The sequence below is a fragment of the Belonocnema kinseyi genome, chromosome 7 (assembly GCF_010883055.1).
Source record: "Belonocnema kinseyi isolate 2016_QV_RU_SX_M_011 chromosome 7, B_treatae_v1, whole genome shotgun sequence".
Lineage (NCBI taxonomy): Eukaryota > Metazoa > Arthropoda > Insecta > Hymenoptera > Cynipidae > Belonocnema > Belonocnema kinseyi.
Window position 1 is genome coordinate 113,572,849 of NC_046663.1, and position 10,890 is coordinate 113,583,738.

Below are 10,890 nucleotides of genomic sequence, written 5' to 3' on the forward strand. Positions count from 1 at the left end.
AGCCAAGGTGAATGAAAAGAAAGAGAGGTATCGAGACCTTATAAGGGAGTTGCAACGATTGTACCCGGAATATTCTTTTAAACTGATCGTCCTTATCATCGGCGCTCTTGGAGGTGCCAAGCTTTGACTTGCTAATAGCCTAAAAAGCATCCCTGCGTGTCAACAATATTTGCTAGAACACTTGCGGGAAAAATGCAGAAGGCGGTTGTCCTTGGGTCACTCCGTGTTCTTAGGGTGCACGAGGCTTTTGCTGGATCGTCGTATTGATTCCTTTACAGACTGTAACCACCTATCTCACGGTTGTGAGACGTGGTTGTAGCTGAAATTTTACCGCGATTTCGCTGGAAGCGGTTGCAATTTTTCAGATTAGCACCCGCTCCCGGCGAAATCCTGCAGTTGTCCTTATGACAAATTTTTAATTATATATATATATATATTTCGAGTAAGCTGTATCAATTATAATGATTTAAAGTTTATTTTAAAATATATTTTATGGAATATGATATTTTTTATGAATGTGCCAGTAAAATTCTGTTTGTCTAATTTTGTTTGCTAATGCGAAACGTAATCTGGCTTAGAACTGTCGTCATAACATCTAAAAACCTAAAAAACAATTTTCCTATCACTTAGAATTATAATTATATTTTTCTAAAAACTTTAGAATATATAATAATTAAGAAATTGGAAAATAAATACGAGAACTTGATTATACGAATAGTCGAAAAAAGTCCGTAAAAATTGCAGACCAGAAAAATAAAAACTAAATAATATTAAAGAACTATATATAGACAATATATAGAATGAAAATTATAATTAATAATTTTAGAATCAGGGAAAAATATATGAAACCGTAATATAAATTACTCATCGACTTATATTTGTGGTATTTATTAAAACAATCAAGTTTTGCAAAGTTATAAATGTGAAATTGTTTTAATTGGCAATTTACTTTCAATCCAAATGGTTCTTGTCCGAACTAAGTAACTGAGAGTTGCTTACAGCGCTCCAAGTGACTATTGGCAAAATTTATCGATGGAACTTCGTTTGTGCTATCTTCGGTTGGTGGTGTATAGAGGGGAAGTGACTTTTTTCGCCGGACGCGCCATCTATATTTATAGCGGGCAACTAATTACTAAACCCGCACCGCATCTCCGTTTATGATATCTTTGTACGTGTGTCAGGCCAAATATGATTATTTGCATTTCATGTGCAAAACTTAGTTTTTTCATTATTTGTGCATAATGTTCGTGAGCGATTTTTGTTGTTTTGCCCCACTTTGATAAATATAAACCTCATAACTAGCCCATTGACAACATTGCAAATTGCTTGCAGGATTTGACGACAGCACGGTCGGTATTTCTCCAAAATAGTAATTAAAAAAAGACTTTTTTCACTATTCTAATTATTTAGGACCAGAGACACATTCTTGTATGCCTTCTATTTATCGTGCCAAATTTTTAACACGATATCTCATTCCGTGTGGACGTAAGTTGGGAAAGAAAACTTCCACTGGTATTTTCTATAAAAAAATTTTTTTCTCAAAATTTCCACCGGAACAAAGCAGAGACATCGGATGATAAATTCTCATGATAAAGTATTATTTTTTCGATAAAAGCAAGTAACATTATCGGAAAAATTTAGTTTTCAAACGAAAAATCCATCATTTAGGCCATTTATTAAGTTAATTTGCTTATAACATTTAATTTAAAAATGTAATTTTTTTTGCTTTCAATTTTTCCCGTGTATAAAGTCGAGCAATGCTGATCGTAGGAAAAAAATGTTCACAAAGATATAAGGAAGCAAAACAAAAGAATCAACTTTTTTTACTCTTTGCATTAACATAAAAGTTCAAACGAAACAAAAATTAAAAAATCAGCCTAAAAAAACCTCTTCAAAATGTATTGCTCAATTAATCTAAAAAAAAATATCCAAAATCGTTTAAGAATTGCCTTTTAAAAGTTATTTTGAACCTCCTTTTTTCATTTCACCTTACTGTTGCCTGGCAGGCTGGAAGAAGCAAGTGAACGAATTCATTGCGCACGCGCGGACGGAAAAAGCCCTGCAGAAACAGTCGACATAGACGCTTGTGTGTCAGTGGCAGAACTCATCTCTGGCAGTGGCTTATAATATGAGATATCTTTGGTAGTGGGAGACGGCAGTAGTTGATTTTTGAGAGGGAGAATTAAAATTGCTTTTATATGAAACGATATAAAACGTATTTTTTCCATGAAATTTTATATTATAATTTAGGATTATTTACTTGCGCAAATCAATCTGAAGTGCTAAAAATCAAGAAAAGATATTCCGTCTATTCTATTAATTGTAATAGATTCGTGCGTATTAAAATTTGAATGTAGCAGACGACAGTAGGAGATGTTAAAGCACACACAACGGTTAATAGTGAGCTCAATAAACGTTTGTGAGAATGATTACCCCGTATTTATTATTGTTAAAAATTTGTACTTTGTTTTATGCATAGGGTTTTGCAAGCAACATGAATCTGCTACAAAGTGCAAAAAAGATAGCTGCATATAAAGCAGTTGATGAATACGTAAAGGTTAGTAAGCATTGTGATTTAGCCAGAAAAGTTCGTATAAATTCGCAAATTGTTATATTTCTTACAGAGTGACAGTATTATCGGCATTGGAAGTGGATCGACTGTTGTTTATGCAGTTGAGAGACTTGGTAAGAAAAATTTGTATCACTACCATGAGTAGAGTTCTTAAATTCCCGAGAATTTAAGTTCAGGTTATATAACCGAGAATATGACAGAATTTAGGAGAATTTAAAGGAATTTAAGAATTTATGATTTTTAACAATATTTTTATTGTTCACGTTATATCAGCGGTTGAATATAAAATATTTTATAGCTCAGACATATTCAGGAATTACAGGGTTTCATATACAAATTAAAAATGTTCAAATATATTAATTTATTTCAAACAAAAGTTTTTTCTACTTTAAAAGATAACTCTTTAACAAAATAATTGAATTTTTAATGTAATAGTTGAATATTCGACCTAAAAAGACAAATTGTCTACAAAAAAGTGTCATAGTTTTGATTTTAATAAAAAAATCATGAAATTTATACAAAAGAAAAAATTTTTTTAAATATTACTGTTCAACAAAAAAATAATTTTCCTCGAAACTGATGCACTTTTACGCAAAAAAAGGAAATTTAAAACAAAAAAATTATTTTTAACAACAAAAACAAAAAAAAAACGAGAATTTTAACTAATTTTAACTAAAATGAAACTTCTTCTGTAACAAATGAAGTTTTAAATCAATTAAAAAAAAAATAGTGGAATTTTCTGTTAAAAAGATTTTAGTCAAGTTTTCAGGGTCAAACTATGAATTTTTTTAAAAGAAATCATTTTTTCCCAAAAAAATTGAATTTTCAGTCCAAAAAGACGAATATTTTTAACCAAAAAGAATGAATTTTTAACAAAATTCTTGAATTCTCTAGCAAATAGTTGCATTTTTATTAAAAATATAAAATATATCGTAAAGCAGAAGAATTTTTTATTACAAAAAAAGTTGAGTTTTCATCCAAAAAAGATTCCAGTTAACTCAGTAAATACTCTTTTCAAATTTATTCTCTTTGTTTTTTGTTCCAAATTATTTTGTTGAAAAATAAGCTGTTGGATTGAACAATTGTTTTTTTTCTTTTTTTGATAAAAAGAAAGTTTTTGCCGTAAATTTAAGTATTTTGTTGATTTTTTTTTGTTTAGTTGAAAATTATTATTCTTTTGAACTAAAAATGTAACTATTGTTCCAGTTGAATATTCCATAACTTTAGTTAAAAATTCATCTCCTTGGTTAAACAATTATTTTTTAATTCCAAATTTATTTATTCAATTTCTTATTATAAAATGATGACATTTTTTTCAAAATTCGTTTTTTTTTGTTGAAAATTGATTTTATAAATTAAAACGTAATTATTTCAATTTTGGTTGACAATTTATCTTTTTCTAGTAAAAATTAATTTTTTTGTTGAAAGTTCAACTATTTCAGTTGAAGATTCATTGTTTAAACTACCATTCCGGTTGAAGATTCATCATTTATGCTGAAAATTCATCAGTTGGGATAAAAAAAATTTTTATTTCAAAATGTAATTTCCTTTTTTTTCTGAAATTTTTGTTTTTTAGTTCAAAATTCATCTATTTCGTTGGAAATTATTCTCATTTTTTCAAATTCATTTCTAGCAAATAGTTGAATTTTTATCAAAAAGTAAGAAATTTATCGTGAAACAAAAGAATTTTTTTACAATAAAAGTTGAGTTTTTATCCAAAAAAGATTCTAGTTAGCTCAGTACCATCAAAAATTGAAATTTTGTAGCAAGAAAATAAGTTTCTACGAAAAAAATTGAATTTTCAATGCAAAAAGACGAATTTTTTCAACCAAAAAGGATGAATTTGCAACAATATAGTTAAATTCTCTACCAAATAGTTGCATTTTTATCCCAACAATATCAATTTGGTACTAAAACAGATGAATTTGTAATAAAAAACAATGAACTATTTTTTATAGTTAAGTTTTCAAAAGAAAAGTATACAAGCTAAATTTTTTTACCAAAAACTGGTATTTTCATTAAAAAAATAAATTTCTTCTGAAACAGGTGAACTCAGAAAGATAAATTTTGAAAAAAATATTTGAAGTTTCTGTTAAGAAAGATTTCAAGTAACTTTTTTCACAATCTAAATATGCATTTTTAAACAAAAAACAATTTTTACAAAAAAATTGAATATTCTATCCAAAAAGACGAATTTTTAGCAAAACAGGCTGTCTTTAAACAAAAATGTTAAATTCTCAACCAAATGCATTTTTTTAAATACATATTTTCAAAAAAATGGTCGAATTTTCACCCAAAAGAGATTCCCGTTGACTTTTCAAGATAAAAATACGAATTTTGTAACACAAAATAAGTTTCTACAAAAAAGAATAAATTTTCATTAAAAAAATCCGATTTTTTCCACCAAAAAGCATGAATTTTTAAGGGAGTTGTTAAATTGTCAACCAAATAGTTGAACGTTTATAAAAAAAGACGAAATTTCTCTTAAAACAGGTGAACTTTTATTTTTTTAAACAAATTTTTTTTTAATGTCGAATTTTCATTAAAAACAGATTTTAGTTGACTTTTCAAGATAAAAATACGAATTTTGTAACAAAAAATAAGTTTCTACAAAAAAGACTAAATTTTCATTAAAAAAAGACGAATTTTTTCCACCGAAAAGCATGAATTTTTAACAAAATTGTTGAATTCTCAACCAAATACTTTAACTTTTATATATATAAAAAAAGAAGAAATTTCTCTTAAAACAGATGAATTTTTATTTTTTTTTTAACAAATTTTTTTTAATGTGGAATTTTCATTAAAAAAAGACGAATTTTTTCCACCGAAAAGCATGAATTTTTAACAAAATTGTTGAATTCTCAACCAAATACTTTAACTTTTATATATATAAAAAAAGAAGAAATTTCTCTTAAAACAGATGAATTTTTATTTTTTTAAACAAATTTTTTTTTTTAATGTGGAATTTTCATTAAAAACAGATTTTAGTTAACTTTTCAAGGACTTTTCAAGATGAAAATACGAATTTTGTAACAAAAAATAAGTTTCTACAAAAAAGACTAAATTTTCATTAAAAAAGACGAATTGTTTCCACCGAAAAGCATGAATTTTTAACAAAATTGTTGAATTCTCATCCAAATAGTTGAACTTTTATATATAAAAAAAGACGAAATTTCTCTTAAAACAAATGCATTTTTTTAAATACATATTTTCAAAAAAATGGTCTGATTTTCACCCAAAAGAGATTCCCGTTGACTTTTCAAGATAAAAATACGAATTTTGTAACAAAAAATAAGTTTATAAAAAAATAATAAATTTTCATTAAAAAAAGACGATTTTTTTCCACCGAAAAGCATGAATTTTTAACAAAATTGTTGAATTCTCAACCAAATACTTTAACTTTTATATATATAAAAAAAGAAGAAATTTCTCTTAAAACAGATGAATTTTTATTTTTTTAAACAAATTTTTTTTGAATGTGGAATTTTCATTAAAAACAGATTTTAATTGACTTTTCAAGGACTTTTCAAGATAAAAATACGAATTTTGTTACAAAAAATAAGTGTCTACAAAAAAGACTAAATTTTCATTAAAAAAAGACGATTTTTTTCCACCGAAAAGCATGAATTTTTAACAAAATTGTTGAATTCTCAACCAAATAGTTGAACTTTTATATATAAAAAAAAGACGAAATTTCTTTTATAACAGATGAATTTTTATCCAAGAAAGACGAAATTTTTACTAAAAAAGAGGCATTTTTAATAAAAACCGACAATTTTTTAAAAAGTATTTTAGTAAATTTTATAATGCCAACATTTAAATTCTAAACAAAAAGTAAATTTTCTACGAAATGATTCAATTTTCAATAAAAAAGAATTTGCAACAGAAAAAAGTATGACTTTTTAAAAAAATAGTTTAATTTCTAACCAAATACTTGCTTTCTCGTTACCGTTCTCAAAGTAATATAACCGGCTCAGAACTCTAACCATGAGATCCAACATTTATAATAATTTTTTTAAAGTTACGATATAACTGATAAAAAATTTTGACTTCTTATAGGCATATAGTAAGAAGGCTTGAATTGAAAAGAATTGTGAAATTCCGATTTCAGCGTAAACGTGAAAACTTTTCTGCCCTATATTAAACCTGATTCTTCCACCGACTTCTAATCCGCAAGAGATTTTTCAAAATTTCAATTCCCTGCAGTTCCTATAGCGATGGCAACGACTCTCTAAAATTATTTTATGTTCCCGAAACAGGACAAAATTTACATTTATTTAATTTCTTCCAGTTCCTTAAAAACATATCTATAATTAATTGTTGTTAATTTCGTAAAATAAAATACATTTCAAATTTATTTAATTCCTTTCATTTCTTCCAGAAAATATGTATATTGAATTGTTTTTAATTCCGTGAAGTAGAATTTATTTGTAATTTATTTAATTCTCTCTAATACCTTCAGAAAAAATCTATGTGGCATTGTTTCGAATTCTAAATTGTAGTATATATTTCAAATGAATTTCATCCCCACTTGTACCTTTAGAAATTTATCGGTTTGAAAATATTTTAAATCCATTTTTCTGGAATGTCAGTTTAGAAGTTTACATTTTCCTGAATAATAAGATTTTCGATATCTTTAAATCAATATAAATATAAATAAATAAAATATACTTTTTAATGTATAAGCTAATATGAATAAATTAAAAGGTGAAAAATGTATACTGCCCTATGCAACGGAAAAAAAATAGTTAAGCGTCATTTTTTCGAAAAATGAGTTTTTTATATCAGTGGAATCGTAAGAGTAAGTGGCGTGTGACTATCATGTTTAAAATTAGAATTTTTAATTATTTATAATGAAAAATGAATGTTTATAATTCCGAATATTGAGCAAATTGACCAAATGCAACAGAATAATGTATGGGAAGTACTTTTCGGTGCCTGAAATTTGTAAGGGAAGTCGAATACATCATGAAATACACGGGAAGAATATAAGCAAAGTACTTTGTGGATCTCTTACCCGGCAAAAGGCCGACGTTCGACAACTTTACAGCTAAACACTCCGCAAGCAACTTTGCGTATTTTTTAGCTGGGAACCGCAGTATACACATGAAGTAATAATAAGAATTTAATAATTAGGTGAAAGCCAAGATAAAAAATAAAAATGAATTGATAATACTAAATAGATAAATAATTTATCAGATGATCAATAATAAATAATAATTACGTTAAACCCCAAGAAATACTATTATTCAATTCCATCCATGAAAAACTTCTAGGTTTTCATTTTATTGATCCTGACTACGGATTTTTGTATCTTTCAATTCAATTCAGTACTCTCTGTGAAATATTTTATTCCCGATAAATGCAATGGATCCCCATCAGCAATTGTGCTGATTTTTTACCCGAAACTGCGTTTTTGTACCTTTAAAAAAACAACTTATTTTTGTTTTTTTAAATACGTTTTGGAAAAAAATGTCTGGCAACAGAGTGTCAAATAAGAATTTTTTTCTTGACTAAATTTGATAAAAAGAGAAGAGAATACATTTTTACGTTCTCATTCAGGAGAGTTTAATGTAATCGTCCGAATGTTCTATTTCTGGGTTTTAACGGATCTTTAACTTTTGATTCTCACAGAGACCGAAAAGCATACAATTTTGTCGGTGTCTGTCTGTATGTATGTATGTATGTATGGTTACCTGAATGTTGTAGCCACGCTAACTTTTGAAGGATTTCTCAAATCGAGTCCGCCTTTGATTCACTTCCTAAGGTTCCCAAAATAAAGGTGAAGTTCGTTACGCAGATATTTCCAAACAAATAAAAAAATTTAGAGCATTTTCAAAATTTGACTTTTTTTCTTCAAATTTAAAAATTGTTTGTCAAAGTTTCTTATAGATGGGTAGAAGACCTGCAAATTGTCCCAATAAAATTTTCAATTTCAATGCAAATTAGAGAAGTTATATACTATTGAAAATTTTCAAAATGTTCAGCAAAATAGAAAAAAATATTTTTCTGATCGATCAGGCAATTTCATTCAAATTTTTCTCTAGAAATTAAATATATTTAGTAACTATCCCAGTTACATTTTTTGATTAGACAAAAATTAAAAAAGTTACAGCTTTTTCAAAATTAGAAGATCAAAAATTTTATGTGTTTTTAGAAATTTTTGTCAAATTTTCTGGTACACGGAAAAAGACTTGCAAATTATCCTGATCACATTTTTAACTTCCGTACAAACTAAAAAAGTGATATACTTTTCAACATTTTTAAAATAAAAAAAGGCAATTTTTTTTTTAATTGGTTAAGAAATATCCATTGTAACTTCAGGCTTTGATAAAGCAATTAATGTCAAAAATTGTATTTGTGATAAATGTAATACTAATATGTACAGTGCTTATATAATAGGGTATCAAATTCTAAGCTTTATTTGCCACCATATATATCAGAAACTGAAAAAATAATTAAAATTCGCTCATTAGCCTAAAAATTCAATTCTTGGCAGGGATGGCCCCAATTCTTGGCACCCCAGTCATATGAAGATGAAATGGTGAAGGAATCAGATTAAACTAAACTTTAATAGTATCACTAAAAAATGAATAGTGAATTAAGAGAAACATTGTTTATCCATTGTTTTTCATTTATAAACAAATAGTCTGGCTTAAATCACTTCATTATCAGCATCTATCTAGTTCAGATTCAGAGGTGGTGATCCTCGGTTTCTTTTAACTGCTTCAGCAGAATTAGTACAATCGGTTTTTTTTCGAAAATTTATTTTATTTTTTGTTAATGTCTTTACTTTTTAACTTCCTTTTTCTAGTAACTCCTTAAGCAGAATCAATAAAATCGATAATATTTGAAGATAGATTTCTTTTAGTTCATAGTCTTTTTGGTTTCTAATTTTTTTCTATTTCTATCTTCTTGGGCTTTTTCTGAAATTTCATTTCGCCGTTTTCGTTTTTGCTTTTTAGCTTCCTTAGTCTTAGCTTTATTTTATTTTTCAATTGATTTTCCCTTATTCCCAATCTCTCCATGCTTGCGATACACTATTCAAGCCAGCCTTATTATTATTTAACACATTTTCAGGAGTGTTAAAAATTATATCAGAGATTCTTTTGCTAAATGTAAATCAGGCAGTAATTTTGTTGGGCAGACTAGTTGTGAGTGATACATTAGACTGATTTGTGATTAAGTCTACATCGCTAAGTTGCGAATTTACTCTTATTTCTAAATAACGTATATCATTAAATATAACAGCTCCAGTAATTTTCTTTAAAATATTGTTTTTACCTTTAATTCTGACTCTTACAAAACAACAAAAGAGCATACCCATACTTTTTCTGATTGCCAAGAATATAAATTATTGCCAAGAATTGCATACAGAGCTTCAGATTGAAAATTCATTGGTACGACCTATTATTTATTTAATAAATTAATTATAGTTAAATCTTAGTTCTTCTTTATTCATAATGTGTCCCCTAAGGGTTTACATGACTTCCATTCCTTACAATCTTTCCGTTTAAGTCTATATATTTTTTACAATCTTATCCTTTCTATATATATACAATTATTTACAACTATTTACATAAAATCTTATATCTAGTTCCTTATTTCTATTTCCTGCGATAGCGCAATTTAGGACTTGTTAGCAAGCGAGTGAGCGAGCGAACGAAAGCGAGAGTGCAAGCGAGAGAGAGAGCATGAGAACGCAAACGCATCTTAGTTTACTTAACTTTTACTTTACCATTACTTACAATTTTCACGCTTCTAATCTAAGCGACTTCCGTGTCCTTTTTCTTTCACTTTTTTTATACCCCCATTTACCTTTTTCACGTGCATTCTTTCATTCTCCCTCATTCGCTCCTCTAGCACCCTCCAACTCTTTCATCCATTCTTCTCCTAATCCATCTTCGCCTAGAATCTTAACCACATTTTCTTGCCAGCTTCCCTTATCTTCCATTCCTCTCGTACATCCTTCCCATACATGCTCCCATGTTTCATCCTCCCATTCGCATATTCTACACATTCTGTTCTCTTCTTTTTCCCAGTACATCCCCTCCCTTACCTCGTTTCCCAGTCTAAATCTTGCTATTCTGGTCCAACTTCTCTCTCCCCATCCCTTTTCTAAATACTGTGGCAGCCCTTCCTTTTTTATCATCTTATACCATTTATTGTATTTTGATTCCTCAATCGCCCCCCATCTTTCTGTTAATTGTCTTTCTCTCTCCCTTTTTTCCAATTCTTCATATTTTACTCCAGTCCCGTCTTCTATTTCTCTATCATTAAAGAACTCCCTCCTTTCTTCTTCCCACCTCGTTAATTCG

The 10,890-nt window shown here is 27.9% G+C and overlaps 1 protein-coding gene across 3 annotated transcripts in view; it reads left to right on the forward strand.

Annotated features, from left to right (window-relative positions):
• Positions 1-1,330: 1,330 nt before the first annotated feature.
• The window catches only part of LOC117176111 (ribose-5-phosphate isomerase), an 11,628-nt gene continuing 2,068 nt past the window's right edge, over positions 1,331-10,890 (forward strand). Inside the window, exons 1-3 of one of the 3 annotated variants that reach the window (XM_033366163.1) lie at positions 1,331-1,349; positions 2,480-2,557; positions 2,625-2,685. In XM_033366163.1, coding sequence (XP_033222054.1) covers positions 2,495-2,557; positions 2,625-2,685 — 124 coding nt within the window. In that variant the 5' untranslated portion in view covers positions 1,331-1,349; positions 2,480-2,494. Of the gene's footprint in view, positions 1,350-2,105; positions 2,401-2,479; positions 2,558-2,624; positions 2,686-10,890 lie in introns of those variants that run through there. The other 2 variants (XM_033366162.1, XM_033366161.1) reach the window with 2 other exon arrangements.